Source organism: Lissotriton helveticus, chromosome 1_2 (assembly GCF_964261635.1).
Source record: "Lissotriton helveticus chromosome 1_2, aLisHel1.1, whole genome shotgun sequence".
Classification (NCBI taxonomy): Eukaryota; Metazoa; Chordata; class Amphibia; order Caudata; family Salamandridae; genus Lissotriton; species Lissotriton helveticus.
Window position 1 is genome coordinate 227,943,847 of NC_136058.1, and position 23,010 is coordinate 227,966,856.

Genomic DNA, 23,010 nt, shown 5'->3' on the forward strand with positions numbered 1-23,010 from the left:
GGAGGTGGGGACACAGCCGGTGGCTAGGGAGGTGTTAATGATCGAGGTCCAGGCAGGTGTGATGATATGTTTGAGGTTTTGGACAAGTTTAGAAGGGAGGGGGTCTTTAGTGTGGGAGGAGGGTTTAAGTTTCGCAATGATGTCAAAGACATCTCTTTCAGTGACTGGCTGGAAATTATGCCAAGCGGCGTTATTTTTAGGGTGAGTGTTGGGGGGATTAGAATCTTGGAGGGTGGAGGGAAAGGGGGGGGAGTGAGATCAGTATTATGGAGGGTCGTGGAGGGGGCGGGGGGGAGTGGGCAGGAAGCAGGTGCGGTAGGGGGGATGTGTAGTATGGAGGTAGGGGTCAGAGTCGGCAGGAAGGATTGCTCTATTTTTGTAATTTTTTCAGAGAAAAAGAGGGCTATTTCTTCGCATCTGGACGTCGAGGCCATAAGTATAGGCGGAGCGGCTGAGGTTTGATTGCGAACAATGTTGAACAGTTCTCTGGGTCTGTTTTTGGCTTGGTCAAGTTGTGTTCTGAAAAAGGATGCTTTTTGTTTAAGGATGTGTTTTTTGTAAGAGGATCTTGCAAGTCTGAGGCGAGCTAGGTGCAAGGGGGAAGGGTGCAGTCTCCATGTTCTTTCCGTCTGTCTCAGTGAGCGTCTTTCATTGTTAAGCTCCGTATTAAACCATGATTTGGAAGGGACGGTTCTTTGGTTTTTTAGCTTAAGCGGGGCCAGGAGGTCTAGGGTTTCAATAACTGCTTTGTTGTAGTGTTCAGTAAGTTCATTTGCGTTAAGTGAGGGCGGAATGGCGAGAAGTTGGGCATGGAGTTTGGATTCCAGTACATCCGGGGGGATATTATTCAAATTTCTGGTCAGTTTCGAGGGTTTAGTGGTTTTCGTGGGCGGGGGAGTGGCAGAGACCGCTATAGAGAACAGTATGAGATGGTGGTCGGACCAGTCGATGGGAACAATGTTGGATAGGAGGGCTAGATCTTTGCTAGTAATTATTGCATCTAGGATAGCTCCTTTGGAATGGGTAGGGGAGTGACAGAGTTGCTCTAGGTCATTGATCTCGAGAAGGTTGGAAAGGAGGGTGATAGAGGGATCGCTGCGCTCATTCCAGTGGAGGTTAAAGTCTCCCAGGAAAATGTTGAGGGAATTCGAAAGTGAGGATTGTGTAAGAATGTTGGATAGTTCATCAACGAAGGGATGAGTATTGCCGGGAGGGTTATATATGTTGTGAAGGCGAATGGGTTGGGAGCCGTGAATTTTGAGTTCAGCTTCAAGGTATTCAAGGGTGGAGTAATTAGTATTATTGACAAGGGAAATTTGTAGTTCCTCTTTGAAGATGATGGCAACACCACCGCCAATTCGGATGGGCTGGTCTTTCCTGAGAATAGAATAGCCCGGAGGAGCTAGGAGGTCCAGGATGCTTGTCGAGTGGTCTTTGAGCCAGGTTTCCGTTAGGAACGCAATGTCGATGGATTCACTAAGGATAGTTTCTGATATTTCAGTGGCATGTCGCACAGCGGACCGACAATTAACAAGCATGCAGTGAAGAGGTTTTGGGGGAGTTTTAGGGAGTGGAAGGGAGTGGGTGGCTGTGAGTTGGGGAGGAGGCCTAGGTGAGCAAGGTGAGCGGGGAGTTCGGCTAGTCCCCAGTATGACAGGGATGCTGGAGGCCGGGGGAGGCTGGAAATTAGTGGGTGAGCAGTGAGGGTAGGATTTGCAGAGGTCGAGCATCTCCATGGGGGAGAGGGGGCAGGAGGTGCGGAGAGGTCTGTGTGTGCGGCAGTGTAGAGGAGTCATGCAAAACTGTTTGGGGGTAGCGGGATTCATATGTCTAGTACGAGCGCAGTTTAACCGAAGTGGGAGGGCTCTGTTTTTGAGGGAATAGAAATCAGATCTAAGATGAGCGAGATCTCTGGTGAGAGTGGCAAGAGCGTGTTCATTGTTGCAAAGAGAGTTAGATATAAGACTAAGGTGGGATATTGGAGAAGGGGGAGGGAGCGGAACGGGATGAGCGATGTTCTTCATTGGGGGTGGTTTGTTGTTGGGAGGGAGGGTGGGGTTCCTAGAAAGGGAGATGGGAGGACTGTGGTAGTAGGGCAAGAGGAGGGGCATGGAGGGGGAAGATGGGTATGTGGTCATCGAGAGTGAAGAAGGAGGAAATGGAGGGGCAGGAGTGTTCGGAGGAACCGTGAGGGACTGGTCGGGAGGGGGGGAGCCATGATAATCAAAGGGAGAGAGGATGGGACTAGGGGGGGGGGGTGAAGGGGCGGTTCTGGATTAGAGTGAGAGACGGTTCGGGTTGATGGGTGCATTGAGTTTCGGGGGGACAGAGTATGGGTTTAGGTGAGGAGGAATAGGGTGGAGTAAGAGTGGGAGGGGAAGGGGAAGGGCAGGGAGAGTCAGAAAGGGGGTGGGGGATAGCACTTGTGGTGTGGGAAATGAGGGGAGAGTGAGGGCAGGTCGTATGAGTGGGCGATTGGGAGCTTTGGGGAGTAGGGAGGATCAGGGGAAGAGGAGGGTCCATCGAAGAAGGCCGGGCCAGGGGGGTATGCGGGGGGGGGGGGTCAACAATTGTGTGGCATTGTTGGACGTGTACATGGTCAGCAGTTGTAGGGCATTGTTAATCGTGGACATATCTGTAGAGGGGAGTAAAGGATAAGGGAGAGGGGTTAAAGTGGAGGGCAAGGGGAGAGAGGGGGGAATGTTGTTGGGGGAATTATGAAGTTGGATGGTCAGCAATTGTAAGGCATTGTTGACTGTGGGCACGTCAGCAGAGGGGAGTATAGGATGAGAGAGAGGGGTAATCGAGGAGGGCAAAGGATGTGTGGGGGGAAGGTCATTAGCGGCATTGTGAAGCTGGATGGTCGGCAATTGTAAGGTATTGCTGGACATGGGCGTATCAGCGGAGGGGGGTATAGGATGAGGGAGAGGGGTTAAGGGGGAGGGCAAAGGATGAGAGGGGGGTAGGTTATTAGCAGAGTTTTGAAGTTGGATGGTCAGTGATCTGAAGTGTAATTCAAAGGAGTTAAGGTGGGGAACGGCCGCTTGGATGAGGATGTTACCGGTTTTAAAAATGGAGATATTGATTTCCCCAGGAAAGGTAGAAGAGGGAGAAGTGGATAGTTTATGGCCATGGGGGATTTTGAGGGACTTCGTGACTGGGAGATATTGTAGGAAAACGCTTTTCCATTTAGAGGGGCGTTTGGAATAGAAGATGTAGTTGGTAGTAATAGGGGCGGTCAGGCTGTAATAGTTGTCCACAATGAGAGTTTCAGGGTTAAGGACGAGAAGGTTGTGTTTGAATTTTTTTCTTGCGTATTTCGAGAGGTTGTGGGGGTAGAGAATGGACCAGTAGTTTGGGCCATGTTGGGATAGCTGAAGAGGAGGCATAGTAGGGGATAGTGGTAGGTTATGAACATAGGTGCATGTAATAGGACATCGGGTGAAAAAGGCCTATCGGGGTCATGAAAAGGAAATAACAAAGCTGGTCATATAAATAAACAAATTGAGGGGCGAAATTCAGGATAAGGCCACTAGGTGGCGATCAAGGCAAGCAGGTCTGAAAGGAATAAGACTAAGACTATAGCTGGTCATATAAAATAAGCATTGAAGGGCGAGGTTCAGGATAGGACCTAGTATGACTTAATAAAATAAGCAATTCAGGGGCGAAGTTCAGGAAAGGACCACTAGGTGGCGCTCACGGCTAGCAGGTCTGAAAGGAATAGGACTATAGCTGGTCATGTAAGATAAGTTCTAGACCTCACCTTGCAGATAGAAGATAGCAGCAACAGCTGCCATCTTTGCCAGCTTGACCGGACAACAGTCTTCAATACCATAGATAGGTTGTCCTGTTTTTAGTGTTTATTTTTCGTATTGTTTTCCAATCCTTTTGCAATCAGTGCTTATCAGTATTTATTCAACTGCCTAACCCCAGATATACAAAAACTGTGTTTTTGTTTTTTAGAGGAGAAGTAATGCTGGGTATGAATTGTCTTCCCATTGGCAGTGTGTGCAATGGAAATATGTTAGGCTGTCTGAAGCATAGACATCCTGTGTATTGTAGTCTCCCTCGCACTCAAATTTCAGTACCTTCACCCACATATCATTACCTCACACTCACTGTCAAGACACTGTCTGGTTTCCAGAACTATTAATGGATTAAAAAGTATGGGTGTTGCTTTCACTTTCCTGGACACATTTGGGGGTCATTCACCTAGTCATTACTGTACATTGTCTTTGTATGGGTGGTCAACCCTGGCAACAGCATTGTACCTTGTGTAATCTTTAAAATTAAGATTTACACCTGATGAATTTGTATCGCTGCATTTTAAAGCACCTGAAACTTGATACTTAAAACATTTTCACAGCTGCTTGTCTTCACTCTTTGCTTGAACGCATTAATGCTTTGCTACGGTTGTGTGGACATTCATAACTGCCATGGCTAGTGTCCCGCTTTTAATTCAGCCCAGACCTTTTAACCGACATCGCTTTGTATTCTAGGACTTGAAAATCTGCAACTATGGCTCAAAACACCCAGCAGTGAAGTGCAGATGGTTAAAAAAGCCAGGATTAGCTGATGGTACTGTGTGGAAGTCGTGTCAAGGTTTCACTACTCCCATGATGTGACCACTCTTTTCACCGGTACCTGTCACTATACCTTGCATTGAATGCTTAAAGCCTGGAGTGTTTGGTAGTTGATCTGCTATCAATATATACTTTATGAAAAGGAGGCTGATGAATCAAAGGGTTTTACCCATTCTTTGTCTGTAGATAAATGTGATCGTAGATATTTGAAAGATTATGAGCCTGCCATTTCACCAGTAAGCAAAATAATTAAATACTGCCATATGATCTAATACGATTTTAATATACCCAGATTCTCTGCACGGTATAAATCAGGCTTAAAAGCTCCTTCTAAACCCTGGACCTTTAACTCGAGCTCATATAACTGGAGAAAAACGAAACAAAAAACCCCCCAATATTTTAGTGACATCCCTTAACACAAAATCAAGCATCGTAATATTAAACCAGTCTTTCTTGCTGTTACCCCCCAGAATATTGCAATTAGCAACAAGAAAAAATTGTGAATTCTGCACTTTCGTGTAGAAAAAAAAAACTCCCTTGGTGTTTACGAAAGTACCTGCACACTTAGTAGCACAACAAGGAAGTGTGCTTGGAACACTTATTGTCTGTTAATAATAATAAATAAATATGAATGCAGTACGATCAGGATAATTCCTCTCACCTCCATATCAAAACGACTTGGCAGTCTTACTAATGTAATGCTGATCCTCCCTGTTATTGGCTCTGCTCTGTTCTCAGCCAATAAAAGTCAAGTTTACTTTATTTTTATAAGACAAAAGTATGCTTACAACCTGCAGATCTAAGGTCCAGTAATGCTACCACAACTCTTCATCTTATTTCAGGTGGTTAAATCATATTAAAAGTCGTCAGCTCTTGCCTTAATACCACATCCTCTCCTCTACCCAGCACGCCTCCCTCAACAGCCCCAGGGCAGTTATGGCATGCCTCTCTCCTCTCCCCCATTGCCCTACTGCTTCCGATACTCCATTGTACCCGCCCCTCCCTTTGCCCCCTACAGTCCTGCACTCCTTGGGAATACTGGCTGTCCGATACTAGAGCAGAGTTTTCAAATTTAAATATGCACTCTCTGGCATCAGGCGCCCTCCTGTTCTGTGGCATGGTGCTGCAGGACACACTGCCAGGTCACAGAAAGTAACTTGTCAGTCTCCAGTAGAGACTGAGCGGGACTTTTGTGACAAACACAAGTTTTACCTGACATAAAAATACTGCACATTTTGAGGTGTGGAATCGTACATTTTGCAATTTTTCCCACAAACCATATGCAAAATCCAGGGTGGAGGTGAGTCTGTTTCACAATGTTACATTGTGTTAGCCCCTTTGGAAGAAATACAAATGACTCCTCTCTCACTTTCCTTTATTTGAATGGCATTTTAGTTTGTGGTGGTGCAGCTGTATATCAGTTTTTGTATGTGTGCACTGGTGTGGGATGTTTCCCTTTAAGTGAAGTTTTATCAGATATAGGTTTAACACTAAAACGGATAGTCTAAGAATAGATTGTGTGCAAAGTCTCTCCCCTCTTGATCAGCGATTCGCAATTAAATGATTTGTGCTAAAGTGGTTTGAATCCTTTTCTTGCCAACTTTCTAATCAACAATTGCAGAAGTGCTTGAAACTAATATTAATGTGAAACATTGTTGAATACTTGAAAAAATAATTGTTGAACTATCAAAACATCAAAAAAGGTATGACTTCAAAACCAGGCTATTATTCTGAAACAACTATTAAACCATATATTCATGAAAGCTGAATTACCATCCTGTAAAGAAACCAATGTCAAAGAAGAGTGCTTGGATTTGGTATTTGAGAAAGCGTGTATTTTAATACAAGAATATATGGGATGCAGTAGGAGACATATAAATAAGAAAAATATACATCATGATAATGAAGCATTAACTACAAAATATATTCTGTACACTGTGTTTAAATTAAATAAGCTAGGCAATCATGCCTTGTGCCTAATTCAATTAAGCTGTTGGGTATGCGAACCAAAAATAAATCCAAAAAGTCTTCGTAACGCATCTATGCATACAAGAAGCAGCAGCTTCTGGTTGGATTTCTCTTTCTTTACTGAGTTTGTATCGTTATCAAGCACGGAAACCTTCAAACACGCCGTGTCACTGCCCAAAATGGGATTGTTTTTCTTTTGAAATTGATCAGTTGTGTTCAAGTGTTCCCAGAGACCTGGCTCAACCTCAGCTGACGCACTGTTACCTAGGGTAAGTTAGTGGAGACAATTTTATGGAAGGTTTTCAGGCTTTCTATACCAAAGTATGATTTTCCAATTTTAAGACTAATATTGATACTCGCTTCCTCTTCTGGCCCTGCATTATAATTCCCCCCCCCAAGTTCTCCACCTTTAAATCAACCTTTAGTGGACAGGACTCCCCAACAGTTTTCTCTTGGTGGCACATTGGTTGTCACCGATACACTAGTGACATTGTCATTTATAAGCACTGTATCATCGTGTGCATTTGCTCAAAACAACAAATATTGCTTTGGTTGGAGTCTTCGTGTCCAGGGTACCTGAGGATCTTATATGGATAAGCTACTTTTCTCACTAGCTTAGGTATGTTCCTTAATGTGCACCTAAAAGTGAAAGTTTTCAACTCTCCATGGGGTCCTTTATCTTCATTGCCGTACTGTGCACGTGTTGCCAATTGATTCCATGTTTCTTGGATGTGTAAAGGCACCACATGGATTATGGTGCAATCTAAGAGAAAACAAATGCTTCATAAGACTGCAGGAGATATTACTGTTCTTCCTCCACCTTTGGGCGGCGTTTTTATAGATCACTGCTAACTCCAGTTCTCCGCCATTCACCTCTTTATTAAATACTTAACCTGTCCTCTGCAGTAAATCAAAGTGTGAAAGCAAAGATTTAATTTTAGATCACACGTCCTTCAGGTGAGTGTCAAAATTAAGGGTGGGGGAGGGTTGCTACTACCCTGAAAATACATCAATGGTTAGCATTGAGTTAAAAAAAATAGATGTTTTTTTTCTGTTCTGTTCCAAAGTGCTGCACATAGGCACAGATAGTCATCGTTTATAAATATAATGAGGGTGCCCTTGATGGAGACTTCGAGTTACCTATAATTAGCTTTTTTCAACTGCATTTCTATTTACTTTAAACATTTTCCTGTATCTTAGTTCTTTCAACTGCATCAGCCTAATGAAACTCTATTGTTTTGTTTTTTAAAAAGGAATTTCATTGCATAATGAAGACAAAAATTACACTGTTTTCTTGTTAATGCCATAGTGTACATTGTTTATAGTCCAATATAGAGTAGTTTCTTCACTTGCCATTTTGTGTACAATGAAAATCTTTTTTTGTTTGTAGTGTCTGCAAAACCATATATGCAGTAGAGATGCTTTGGATGTTTCCAAACTACTTGCTGTTCAAGCAGTAATCGTTTATACAGAGAACATGGACCACCTCAACTTTGATCTTCATTGGTCGGCTGTAACAATGGCAAATGTCTGTGAAAGCATTCCTGTGAAGCCTGTCACAATTATTCCAACTGCTCTGGCCAGAAACTTAAGCAGTAATATAAATATTGCTCATGTACAAGGGAAGCACAAAAGCGGGTGAGTTTTACATCCAAATGTAATTTGAATGAATTGTTTTCTTAATATGTGCAAAATGGTGTGGGGGACGTCCTTTGATAAATGTGCTCCTGTTCTCCTGTGCTGAAGAACGAGAAAATACCATTGGATTGGTCGTCGTATCTAATTATGTGTGAACTAAATTCTCCCTTTTTATTACTGTGCAGTACCTTTCATTTATGTTATCTGTGAGCGTGGGGTGACGGCTGGCAGTTTTCTGGGATGCTCTTTGGGTTTTTCTTTTCTTGAGCTGGTGAGACTCCTCATCAACATATATCCAACCCTCTTACCTGCCTGAAGGTTTTGTTGCACATTGTTCACAGTTTGTTCCAGTCCTCCCTTGGCAATGCGTGATGGTATATGCAGTACAAGGGAGTCCTTAATTAGAGTATTTGTCTTTGTTTTCGCCATAAAGTGCTGGATGCATAGCCATTGACACAAGTCTTGCATCATTATCGACTCAACAAAGGTAAAAATTATTTTGGGTGTTGTGCTAAATTTGTTCCCAACAGATCACAGGTGTTAAACTCCTGGCTGTAACAGACAACCACCAGCCCCTTATAAGGGGCTGGAGTACCGTGTGCAACAGTATATAAAGGTGGAGCTGCACTATTTTCAAAACCTGTTCTAGTCCTCTAACTTACCTGTTTTGATGACCTCTTACCTTCCACTTGAGATTTCTTTCCTTTTTGCTGGTTTCCCCAGCATGACCCATTCTTTGTAGAATTCCCACCACTGCTCCTTAGTAACTAATGTATATGTTTGAGGGAATTAACCCCCCACAGAAGGAGTAAGACCAAAGACCTCCATTGGGACTAAAGCACACAAAGCCACCTTACTTATTGTATTAAGACAATATAAGGTTTTAGTAAAATATAGCTGTTAAACTCGCTACTCATTGAACTCTGTGTGATAGAACAAGGTTCTACTATTTTGTGGCTGTTGCATGAAAATGGGAGATGTGGCCTAGCACCTCACACTGCTGGTGTTGGGACCTATACCTCGGCGCTAGACTGAATATTGTGAGATTTTGGGCAGATCACTTACATTGTATTCACATTTAGGTACAGGTAAAGTATTTGTTTAATTCTCAAGTGATAGACGTTATCTTGTCGATAGGCTCTTGACCCCGCATGTAATTTACAGTGCTTTGTTACTTCATAGCTTAGTTTGTACTATAAAATACAAATACATACAGAATACATATATTTCAGAAAAGATAAACATTGAACGATCTTGTTAGAACTGGGGGTCTCTAGTTGGCAGAGGTAGGTACCACTGTCCAAATAGGGACCCTTGCTTCTAGTCAGGGCAAGGAGATAACCCTCTGAGATAACCCCTGCTCACCCTCTAGGTAGCTTGGCACGAGCAGTCTAGGCTAACCAGAGGCAATGCGTAAAGTATTTGTACCAACACTCACAGTAACACAGTGAAAACACCACAAACTGAATCCACAACAGTTTAGAAAAATAAAGGTATTTTTAATCTAAACTACACAAGACCAAAACGACAAAAATCCAACATACACAGTTCAAGAATATGGTTTCAAAAAGAGTTCTTAAGGTTGCGTTAGAATTCTCTACGTTGCGATAGAATTCTCTACCGATGCGCGAAAAGTTCACAGTTGCGTCACGTTTACTCACAGTACCTTTTAGTTGCAACAAAGTTCCAAAAGCAGAAGCTGGTGCGGTGGAAAACAAGTGATGCGTTGCTCCTGAGACCCTGGGGAGGCGATGCGACAGCCCCGCTGCAGCAGCGGGCGTGTTGCGACGAATCCGGTCTGTATGGGGAGGAAGGCCACTTGTATGGATTCCGGTGCGTAGGTTCCGTAGGAAGTCTGTTCTCGCAAAGGCACGATGCGATGATCTCGTAGGGGCTGCGACGATCTCCGGGGCGACGATGCGCGGTCCAGCGGGGATCCTCTCTCTCGCAGCTCCTCGATGCGTTGATTCTGCGACGATGCTCGCAGCGACGTGATGCGGTCCGATAGCAAGCGGGGCGGCGATCTCACCCAGCGACGACAGGCTCTGCGACGATACTCGCAGCGATGTTCGATTCTCCCGCACCGATCTGGTGCATCCCGCAAACGAAGGATGCGACGTCTCTGGCAGCGGCGTCAGGCGCTGCGACGATCTCGACCTCCGTAGCGGCGGGAAACTTCTCGCACTCTCGGGGATGCGCTCCGCAAGCGAGCGATGCGACACTTTTCAAGTTCAAAAGTCACTCAAGCTTAGTTTCAAGCTTCCCAGATCAGGTACAACTTCCAGAGGCCCCACAACTGGATCAAGCACTCTAGGAAGGACAGAACTCTCTCAGCAGAGTTCAGGGAAGCTGGGGGTGAAGTCCTTTTGTTCCTGCGACTTCAAAACAGGGAGCCAGCTCTACTCAGGCCCTTGGAGATTCCTTCAAGACAGGGGACACAGCTCAGCAGCAAAAGTCCTTCCCCTCTCCTTGGCAGCAAAGCAACAGGTCAGTCCAGCAGAGCAACAGCATGACAATCTTCCTTCTTCAGTTTCAGCTTTCTCCTTGGCAGAGGTTCCTTCTTGATTTCCAGGATGATCTAATTTTCTGTTGTCAGGGGTCCTGTACTTATACCCCTAAAGTCTTTGTTCTCTTGGTGCATGTCGGCCCTGAGCCCGGTCTGAACCAGTTCTGGGTGGATCCTGAGCACTTTGTTTTGCTGGCTGCATCTTTCCTTTCAGAGTGAGGGGCAGGGTCCTCAGCCGCCCAGCAGGGGGGTGGAGCCAGCATTGTGGAAGGCAGGCACAGCCCTATTCAGCCCAGGTGCTAACTCCTCCCACCACTCCAGTTGCAACTGCAGTCATTCAGCCTAGTGCTGACTCATCCATCCTGCTGGGGAATTCCCCAGCCCCTGTCACTCACAAACCAGACAGTCAATACACAAACAGGCCCAGGCACACAGAAGGGTTAGACAAGAGAACAGCAACTTTCTAAAAGTGCTGTTCTCAAACCCAGGATTTAAAAAAAACCTTTCCTAAAAGATGTGTTATTAAATTCTGAGTTCAGGGATACTAGATACTTATGTCCTATCTTGTTCCTATGGGACGAAATGCTGTTAACCACTGTAGCCAGCATCCCCCATGTTAACCTATGGAGCAAGATAGCCTTACAATAGTGAAAAGCGAAAATGGCTGTAATTCACTAACAGAACATGTTACCTGCACCAGTACATGCTCTACCTTTCACATACACTGCACCCTGCCCAGGGGGGTACCTTGGGCCTTCCATAGGGGTGGCTGATGTGCACAAAAAGGGAAGGGTTAGGCCTGGTCAGTGGGGACACTGGCCAGGAGGACATGGCAGTTCTAAACTGCCCATAGGCACTGCAGTGGCAGGCCTGAGACACCATTTTAGGGCTACTCCTGTGGGTGGCACAATCAGTGCTGCAGGCCCACCAGTAGCATTTGTCATCACCAGCCCTGGCACACCCAGTGCACTTTACTAGGGACTTCATAGTGATACAAATATGCCAAACCTGTATATTCAATCAGAATAATAATTTAAACAGAGAGCATATGCACTTTAGCACTGATCAGCAGTGGTAAAGTGCGCAGGGTCCTATTGCCAACAGCTACGGGTCAGGAAAAATAAGTGAGGAAGTAGCAAAAAGGTTTGGGGATGACCCTGGAAGAAGGGCCAGTTCCAACAGATCTAATCTGTCATCTAGTTTATTTTTATTTTCTTTTGCATAACTGTCGCTGAATTTGTCGAAGTTGCATTCATTCATTTTAATTCTGCTGAAAAGCTGGAGTAATCAAAACTGGAGTCAAGAAAAAGTGATTATTTGCTACAGTATGGTTATCGTGGTTTGTCACTTCACACACCTAATCCACCTGGTTAATGTGCAAAGAAATAATCGAGAATCCTCCCTAACCCCCCTACCAAAGACATCTAACGTTGTGGCTTTTCACGACTGCTACTTTCTCATGTCTTTAAACATTTTGCCATACATTACTTTGGATTCTCTGGAAAATGAGGCAGTGTACGTCCGAGTTGTCTTCCTGATGTTATTGTAAATGCTCTTTTCTTGATATCACAATGTCGATAAGAAGCTTCAGAGCAGTCTTTTTCCAGACACTTTTGTAAATAGGCCCCAATTTAGCAGGCTATTGATAAAAATAATGTGAGTATTGATTGACTTCCCAAACCGCAGAGTAGTTCTTTCATGGAGTATATCTCTGACGTATACTTCTAGCTGAAACTCACTCCTGCAGGTTCCTTGACTGAACCCGTTCCCAGGCGACAGCCTGGATCTAGAAACATGCCCAAAGTCATACACATCACCCACACCTGGTGACATCTCATGTCATGATATCATAAGCAAATCTGTGTGCCAAAAGTGACATTACTACTACATAAGGGTGCCTATTGGTAACCCAGTTCCTTTCACCTATAATGACTTGGGCTTTGGGATATAGAAATCTATCCATCCCAGAACTTTGTGAACATTATGCACCTGGAGAAGTTGTAAGTGGTGTGGCTTGTGAGGATGCTGTAACTTTTTTTCTTTACAGAATTGCCTGCAAGTCCAACTTAAAAAAGTTGATTTAATCACATTTGTGTGACAAAGTTCCAGAAGAGTGGGGAGCTGGAAAAAACGGTGTTCTCACGCATCTACGAACAGTACCACGCATGTGAGGTTGGGCCTATTGTAACAAACGAGAGCATGCCACATATGTGACCATGCAGAGTGTATGTTGTGTGATTGTGGTTTTCACAAGATCACAGTTTTGGCCTATACCTGCCCTGTGAAATAGGCCCACCTACATCTGGGGGATACCATTTAAAATGGGATCAGTGTAGGAACATTGGACGGTAGGACTCTTGCTGTTTCCCCATTTCCTGTACTCAACTTGCCCGCCAACAGGCACCTTTCTACCCATATATGTCTGGATATACTCAAACTCTTGAGATCATAATAGCAGCTCCCAGATATACCTCCATAAAAAATTGTTGTCCAAAGATTTTGATTTGTGTTTTTGAATGATTAGAGAAGTAATTTAGCTTGGGTAGACATTGCTGATCTGGGCCAAATTTTTATGGACGTCATTTTAAAAAATGGCAGATGTGTTGTAGTGATGTACTATTTCAGGAACCATGAGACCTATATACTTTATTTTGGCATCAAACCATAGTTTTTGGGAGTCGAGTATTCTTATAGAGACAGAAAATATTTGCCAAAATGTCTGTTATAATAGTGGAAGAAGAGAAATAGATAGAAATGAAACAAAAATGTCTTTTTTAATCCTTTTATGTATAAACCAAACATTGCTTATGGTCTGAATATGAAAAAAAGAATGTGTATTTCTCCTGTTTCACACACAGTTTCATAGTTCGCTTTGTTTCGACAATCGCTCATGGTACATTTTGCAGAATGTTGAACATTTGAGAAGAGCATATGGACAGGAACATCTTTTTGTAGCACAGGTTTTGCAAGTACATCTGTGTGTAAATTCTGTGGGTAGAGGCTTTAGAAATTTCATAGGTTTTAGCACCCCATCAATATCTTCCCAACCGAATTCACACATATCTTTCTCTACATATGCATGAACAAAACATTTATTTACACATCTTCTGATCAAGTAGCGTGCTCTTTTGATGTGTCCTCGCACAGAATATGATGTTGGTGGAAGGTCAATTAGCAGGACTGGTCTCGTGAACTCACTGTACTGAAGATCGTCAAATGTGTGACAATCCGAGCTTATTTTCCTTACGCACAAGGTGTTTTTCTACGTCTTAAAATTCAAATTTTTCTTGTGTCTCAGCAAATCCTTTTTGAAACTTGACAGGTTCCGCAGTTACAGCTCCAAGCTTTGTTTCAGTTTTGCTGATAGTGTCATCAACTGTAAGAATATGAGCCTTGATAAGAACATTGGCCATCTCTGGGTCTGGGTTCTTGTACAGAATTTGATGCAGGATTCATTGTATTTTCTTGCTTGTTCCATACCTTATCCATAGCTTTGACAGATCTTGACTTCTGAACATTACAGTAAATGTAAGTCGCAGAATAATAACATTTGTGTCATTTGACAGTGCAAGGACTCATTTGGAACCATCACGAACAGCCCACTCAACATGTGGCACAACACAACGGTCTGCTTCCTCCGATTTGCTGTTAAGTTCTTGAACAAGATGGCCCTTAACGTTTGAAAATATCTCAGCGAACACCAACTCCCATTGCCAATCATTCCACTTTTAATAATTGGAAAATCAGTGTTCACTGATGCAACAGCAATGTTTTGGCAAGTTAAAATCTCCAAGTTTATCTTGTTCGATGTTAATAACCAGAATTTATCAAGTAGCACATGTATAGGTGTCCCAATTTTTGATGGAGGCAAGGTCTATTGTTCCGCTTGCAGACATTTGTCTCATTCTCACATTTTTAGATGGATAGTTCAAGATAACTGTCAAAGACCATGTGCAGTTCTTGCTTGATATCTGTAGAACAGTCTGAACGCCCTCTCCGAATCTTTGCATGAATGAAATCTTGATCATCCGCAATTGTGACACATAGTCCACCACAACAGCAGTTTTCGGAATGCTTTTTAGGTCTCGCCTGTCGATGTGCATGCGCATCGAGCTTGCGAGACTATTGGGGCTTAAACAGTCTTTAACCAACTTGCAAGGAATCGTGGCGATTCCTTGCAGTGCCCGTGAAATTCAAGCTTAATGCGCATGTGCATTGAGCTTAAAAGCGCGTGCACATGCCCCCAGCCGCCTGCTTGCATGTATTTTCCCTCAGCCGCACTCCTCCCACACCCCCGCTCCGCCCCCTCCCCTGCCTGCCGTGTCGCGTTTCTTCAGTTCCCTTAGCCGCACTCCAGGCCCCTGCTGCTTTCACACCCTCATGCCGCTCTCCCCGCTCCGCCCCCTCCCCTGCCCACCGTGTCGCATTTCTCCTCCCCCCTCCCCACAGCAATGCCCTCCGTCTTGTTTTACCCGTTTCTTCTTTTCTCTATCTGTCCCGCGTCCCTTTCTCTCTTTGCCTCGCAGCGTCTTTTTTTTTGCTTCTGATGCCCGTATGTTTCTTTACAGTATCTCAAGCATGCCAAAAGTTCTTTTGATTTAAACATAAAAAACGACCATGTCTAGAACTTAAAGAGCAAGAGATTAGTGCCTTTCGTTTTTAAACTCTGATTTCCTCAAACAAACATGAGCCCGCGTCCCTTTCTCTCTTTGCCTCGCAGCGTCTTTTTTTTTGCTTCTGATGCCCGTATTTTTGTGCAGGCAACCGAGGGGTTCATTCATGGCTGGCCGGTGGCCGGCCGTACTTTCAGTTTCCTGCTTCTCCAGCTCCTTCCTCTCTGCTGGAAACAGACAAAAGGCGCCAGTGGTGCACAACATAGACGGAGCCATCCGGCTTAATGATTGCTTTGGAATTCCATGTGTTAACAGTAAACAGACCAGAGGCGCCAGGAGAGCACAAGCCACACAGAGTTGCACCCCCACCTCCCCCTCTCGCCTTAGTCAAACGAGGTGTTTGTAACCAAGGCTGCGTCTTCTTTGGTGCGTTTATAATGTACATGGGATGTTTGGGTTCATGCTGGGTAGCGCTGCAGCCATTGACTCTCCCCCAGCCCTACCCTCCTTTGGCTTCTATAATGCACTGTTGTAGTACTGTTAAGGTGGGCTAAAATACAGGCACTTTCTTCTAAACTAAACATAAGTTTGTCGTAATCTCTTTGTTTTAAAGTGCAAACAATGTTTTAAAATGCTGCCGCTGTTAGTTACACGAGGTGTTTGTAACCGAGGACGCTTCTCCACATGATCGCCTGCCTCTCGCACACATGTGAGTGCGTTTCAACTATGTTTTATTAGTACCGTGCTGTGTGTTGGCTTTTTCATATGTTGTCATGGGTCTATATTTTTATAATAATGGCAGCGCTTTAGGCAACGCCACCTGCAGATAATTACCCGGACGTCTGCTGAGGCAATCAGCAGCGCTGCTCTCGAAGAATAACACGGGGGTCCATAGCAGTGCCATGCGACCGGTCCGGCGCTCTCTCCTCCCTGCTACTGGGGGCCAAGACAGGCAGGGATATCCTTAAATTGCACAGCCAACGAAACTCCAGGGCAAATGTGGTAAGGGGATAAACAAGGGCACGGCGAAAACATGGCAACAGTCACCGCATGCAAAACTCGATTGCTGTTTAATTTCCTACCCCACCACCATACACGCATACAACCACTCACACATACAACCACTCACACATACAACCACTCACACATACAACCACTCACACATACAACCACTCACACATACAACCACTCACACATACAACCACTCACACATACAACCACTCACACATACAACCACTAACACATACAACCACCCACACATACAACCACCCACACATACAACCACCCACACATACAACCACCCACACATACAACCACCCACACATACAACCACCCACACATACAACCACCCACACATACAACCACCCACACATACCACCACCCACACATACAACCACTCACACATACAACCACTCACACATACAACCACTCAAACAACTACACACACAACCGCACACACAAACACACACATCTGTCGCACACACATCTCACACACGCAACGCCACTCACACACGCAACGCCACTCACACACGCAACGCCACTCACACACGCAACGCCACTCACACACGCAACGCCACTCACACACGCAACGCCACTCACACACGCAACGCCACTCACACACTCACAGTGGCTCATCGTGCCACTAGATGACAATTCCACCGACGCCGAGCTCAACCTCAAACTCTGTCTAACTGAAATCTTCCGCTGGATGGATCGCAACCACTTAAAATGCAATTCCAACAAAACTGAGATCCTTCCAATTGGAAGAAACGTCTCCTTCAACCCAGCCCTCTGGTGGCCAGACGATTCAGCTATTCCCCCCCCAGACTGTTACATCCGCCAGAAATCTCGGCGTTATCTTCGACTCTGACCTCTCCTTTGACCTACACGCTAGAACGGTAGCTGGAAAATGCTTTGGAATAATCAAATCTCTCAGAAAATTCTTCAACTTCCTTCCTATCGATGCCAGGAAAACCGTTGCAGTAGCGCTTATAATTTCCCGCCTAGATTACTGCAACGGCCTTCTTGCAGGGGCAAAAAAGAACACACTATCAAAACTTCAAAGTGTGCTTCACTCCGCCGCACGACTAGTACTTAGGCTACCGCGCAGATCCTCTATCTCCGCCGCCCTCCGTTCACTACACTGGCTGCCTCTCCATAAGAGAATTCTTTTTAAAATTCTGATCACTGCCTTTCGTGCCTTCAGCAAAACCGGTCCGAAATACCTCTCCAGCCGCTTTCCCCACTACACCCCTAGTCGTTCCCTACGCTCGTCTCTTGATAATCTCATCATCCCGGCCAAATATAACCTAAAGACTAAGGGTGGCAAAACCTTAAGCTCTTTGGCCACGAAAGCATGGAACAACCTGCCCAAAACTCTCAGACAACAAACGCTGGAAAAACCCTTCAGAAAGCTCTTAAAGACCTGGATTTTCAACCTCTCCGATGACCACTCTAAAGCGGCCATCTAATCCTTTCTTCAACCGCAGGATTGGCCACTCAGGTTCTTTAGCGCCAAGATGCTCCCTCCGGAGCGATCGTCGCGCTCTACAAATAACCTCACAAATATCACAAAAATATCACACGCCACTCACACACGCCACTCATCCACGCAACGCCACTCATCCACGCAACGCCACTCATCCACGCAACGCCACTCATCCACGCAACGCCACTCATCCATTTGAAAAACGAAAAATTTCAAACTCTTCTATTGCGAGACCTATTGCATTTTCAATGCTTGTTTGAATTGAAATTCTTCAGGTGAAAGTTTTGTTCAAGCTTTTGTACGAGTTGTTGCTTCACTTGTTTAGTTGTAGCATCTCCATCAAATAATGCGTTTGTTGGACGATCATGAGACATGCTAAATCCATCTCTCTTTTTTTGTAACCTATTTTGTAGTGGCTAGTTGGACAAAACTCTTACTATGGCAATTAAAGCGTGGAAGCTTAGCATTAGTGATTATTTCACACACCTTTTTCTCTTTCAATACAATCTCCTGTTTCAGTTCTGCGTATAGTCTCAATCAATGTTCCTGCACATCTAGTAGACGTGTCTTTATATCGTTATCCCCTTATTGTTTGGTCGCAAAGTTGTGTAGTCGAACAAGCTTAGTCATTTCCAAGGAATTTCCTTGCTACTGCAAGAAATGAAGAAGGCTGTCAACATGTTTATTAAAGCGTTCCCCTCTCAAGTTCGTGGTGAGGGGAACAGTTTCACGATGGTCCTTTAAATTTAAATTTGTCCTCTCTCTGAAACTATTGCAAATCGAAAGGACTTCATGATAAACTAGCTGCAATTGAGCAACATATTCCTTTTAGGTGTCTATCCAACAGTTCCCTTGGGGCTTTTCTGTGATCTGTGTATCGTCTGTTCCAGTTTCATATCTGGAGCCACAGCATTGAACCTTCCCTCTCTGTTTGTCTTTCACTACAAATTGTCTTTGGAAGAATTTCCTGTGCAGATATGGTTTATTCACCTCTAGCTTTTTCACTCTTTCCAAATACAAGAACCCATATATCAGGTAGTTTATACAATCGAATTTGTGAAACACAGTAATCCTCCACAGTCTCCATATGCAGCTCCCAATCACCTTACCGATCAGCATGTACCACATTTTTCACGAGCTATCTTGTGTAAAACATTTCCCCAGTACTTGCAAAGTTCTGATTTTTCTTCACATTCTTTGACAAACTCTACAATTTGATTTTCTGATTTTGAACTGGCTTTGCATTGTATTTTAAAAGAAGTGCACCCTGTGCCTTGTTCACATCTGAGATAAGATATGTAAAACCTAATTTGTCACTCTTGTTCCAGAAAGCATTCCAACGCAGTGTTTCAGTAGCCTCAGATATGATGAGCATACCTTGTAGCGAATGAGCATAATGAGTTCCACTCAATACTGGTTTGGACAGTTTTACTTCCAAAGATTTCAGCCTCAATAAGTGCATCGTCTATGCCACATCCACTGAGAACGCCCTGCACACCACAATGCAACTTTTGTCATGTGGAAAACGCCCATTATTTGATAAAGATCATCAAATTCTACTGCATTGCTCAAGAAAAAGTCAGCTACAATACTGAAAACACCTACATCGCCGAAAATTGGCTGGATAGGCTGGTCTTCAAGCTGAGCACACACATTTAGATATTCTTTAGAGCTGTATATACGGTTGTGTAGTTTATGACTGGAGATGGTATTACTGATAAAAACCCATCCTTCTTCATTGGGACTGTATTCTCGGAGATCAGCGCATGAATTCAGACCACGGAGGAACTGGCTTTTCTTCATCCTTCAGTCCAAACTGCAGCATCAGGTACAAAATCCATGTCCTCAGCCACTTGAAACCATCTGGTAGACTGGGACGCGTTTATGGCTTGTAGTGGTTTTTGGACGCGTTGGCAAAGCAGTTGGGTTATAAGTTTTCAGCTTCGTTTGTTTATGCATGCAGCTGACGCATCTTGTTTAACAGCAGCTACTTCATTGGTTCAGTCTTGAAAAAGCTCCATGGCAGTACCAAGTGTACTGAATGTTCCAGACAAAGAAGGGCTGTCTTCCACTCAAAATTATCAAGAGCAGCAGAGGGGCATAATGTACTCCTCCTCTCGCTAGAGTACAACCTTACAGTGTTGTGCCAAACATTGTCTAAAAGGAAGATTTACTTACCTTCGGTAACACTATATCTGGTAGAGATACAGTCTAGCCACAGATTCCTTAACTTTGAATTTCCCCCAGGCACCAGTCTGGATCTGGAGATTTCTCAGCAATACCTCTGCGCGCCGGGCGGCGGCGTCTTACGGCTCTATAGTGACGCCGTCTTCGGATATGATGCCAGTGGCGCCATATAAGTCCCCTCTGGCATAATGACGTCCATTTTCTACTGTTAAACTTTTATGCGTTAGAACGCTTAGCCGCTACATGAACTGGTTGTGGAAACAGTGTGCCAAAAAAATCTAACTATCTTTGAAACATTAAGAATTAACAAAAAATGGTATGACTATACCAGACATGGATTTTAGAAAAAATACCCAATAAAATAAATTTGAACACAGGGCCACAAGAAACTGTGCGCCCTAGTGAATAACCCATAAGAGGGATGAGACATACCCTCTATGAACCAATCATTAAAGTAATGACTGGCATGGTAGTAGTTACACAGAACCTACTACAACAACACTAACTTTGTTTAAGTCACACCAGTACATGATCTATTGACATCACCAGTGTCGAGGTGTAATGGTACCAATAAGAAATACATTAAAACTGCTCACTGGTGTAAATACCAGCGTGCAAAAGAAGTGCACACATACTTTACCAACCACACCCATTTGAAAGAAGGGTGGTGAACGGAACATTTAAACAAAAACTAGTGCCCACACTAAATGGCAGGAGTATGCAATCATGTGCATCACAGCACACATGCCTCGAAGAGATATACAGAAAAGTATCACCAGATGCTCCTATTGGGCCATCCATTCACAGAATTCTACTGGCCAATGAATTTTGCCAAAACACAGGGACATATAAAACTTGCCCTCTTTCAGTATATCAGTTCAAGAGATTGAACAGAAATTTGAGTCCTTATAAGCTCAAAATACCAGGACAAGCAAGAAAGAAACTGCTCTCCTTGTTTTTTTTGTTAAAAAAATAAATAAACTATGTGAAACACATAAAAGATGTAGAAACCGGTTGGGGCACACATAAAAGTGCAGTTCAAGATATAAGCACAGCCCTGCCAACAACTGGTACATACGACACCTGTGAGACCGGTCGCAATAACATGTATACTCTGTATATCATCTCTGAAATGAGAGATGTGGTAAAAGAAAATGAAACTGCCCCCAGCCAAAAGGGGAAGGTACTATGCCACCACCAAAACACTGTAGGTGATTGTTATAAGAAACTTGCTGTCTGTCAATTGGTATAATTGAAAATAAGAAAAGGCAGTCATGAATCCTCACAAAGTGTGAAATGCTGAAACAAATAAGTACACGCCTTCCAGAAGATAGGGAATGTAGATCAGTCAGAACTGCATATATCAAGAACGTACAAAAAAGAGACTAGTTTGCAAAACTGGATGGATGAATGCACCAAACTTGTGATAACTTTGGGATAAGTAGGACCAATCGCAAACCTTCTGCTGCCAATCTACTGCACCACAATGTGAATCATGAACAGGTATAACTTCTATTTGAGGATGATAGTCACATCTATAGCAGGCTCTGTTCCTTACCCTAAAGGAAGAACTCCGAAGCAAAAGGCATCCAAAGATAGCAAATGTACTCTCTGAACTAGAGCAATGTTCCAACTTGCTCAACCTCTTCAAAGTTCTGATATACTCAAATACACATGTAGGAAACTAAGAAGTTAAAACATATCGCCCAGAGTCCACTGGTTTGGAAAAACCATAGATGCGTGACAGTGCAACAGAACCCTATGAAATGTTATCACAAGAAGAAATGGAGCTCTAAACTCACTACTATAGTCCTTATAAGAACATAACACCAAGCCGAATAGGACATGGCTGTAGAACGGAGAGATTCTATAGTAGAGACATGCGCTACAAATACTCCACATAGAGTAAGTAACAAAAGGGGTATAATCTCTTGAGACTAGCTGTTAAGGAGCTTGAGGCTAGCTCTTAAGCAGAGAAAAGTGAAAATAAAACCAAACCAGCTACCCAGCTGCAAACACCATCTGGGAATTAAAGACCCAAACCCGCAGACTAATAATCTCATAATAAGACAAAAGCAGTGCTTTACACTTCAACACTACTAATGCTGTAGGTTCACGGGTACTTGTTTATTCGATTCTTCTACACCAGCCGGTGGGAAAATCTACAGATCTGGACCGCCTTGGCGATAGCTCAAGTATATCTGGAAGAACGACCGTCTCCTTCGAGTCTTCGCTATGAATGCCAGGCAAGAACCCGTGAACCTACACATCCCATGGGCTTGTCGGCTGACAAGCACCAGAAGAACAGAAGAAACATACACCTAACACTAAGGCTGTCCAACCTAATTTCAGTCCTGATGAAGACCCGCCCCAGATGCACATAGTCAGCGCATCACTACTAGGGTCGAAACGTCAACACCCTCCGCTATATATCTAACTGCGCAAAGTCTGATAGGAACTAAAGAAATCATTTATTGCCGAAAGACTATTGTGATTACAGTTGATAAGCTTGAATACATGTTGTGTAACCTGTAATTGTCTATCACAAACCACTATCTATACTACTTGCTGTTTTTATTGTATATGTCTCCTTGTATATTGGACAGCACATCTAATGCTTTAGTTAGTCAAAACCTATGAGAAAGTTGAATACTAAAGATTTTCTTTTTCATCGCTTGGGTCAGTGTTCATTTATTTGTCTTACTACGTATCTACCCCTCCTGGGACATATGACTGCAATTGAAGTATTAAGTACCATGTTAAATTGAACTGTTCCTCCCGGCAGAACTATTATTGTTTGTTTCATTACCCGCCCAGGTTCTGAGGGTTATAGGGTCACCCCATTATACTTACTGGTTCATGATTAAGCACTTTCAGTAGTTATCCTTTAAAGCACACTCATCTATTAATGGCAATGATTTTTATTTTCTAGGTATCTTACCATGGACCAAACACGAAAACTGTTGCTAGTGTTGGATTCTGACCCCAAAGTTTATACCCTTCCACTCGTTGGCATGTAAGTCCATC

General features: G+C 43.9%; 1 protein-coding gene across 1 annotated transcript in view; it reads left to right on the top strand.

The window, feature by feature from the left end:
* Nucleotides 1–23,010, top strand: part of STIL (STIL centriolar assembly protein) — a 396,689-nt gene that overhangs the window by 80,494 nt on the left and 293,185 nt on the right. Inside the window, exons 6-7 of the mRNA XM_078671518.1 lie at nt 7,942–8,189; nt 22,916–22,999. Of these exons, the coding sequence (XP_078527644.1) occupies nt 7,942–8,189; nt 22,916–22,999 (332 nt within the window). The remainder of the gene's footprint in view (nt 1–7,941; nt 8,190–22,915; nt 23,000–23,010) is intronic.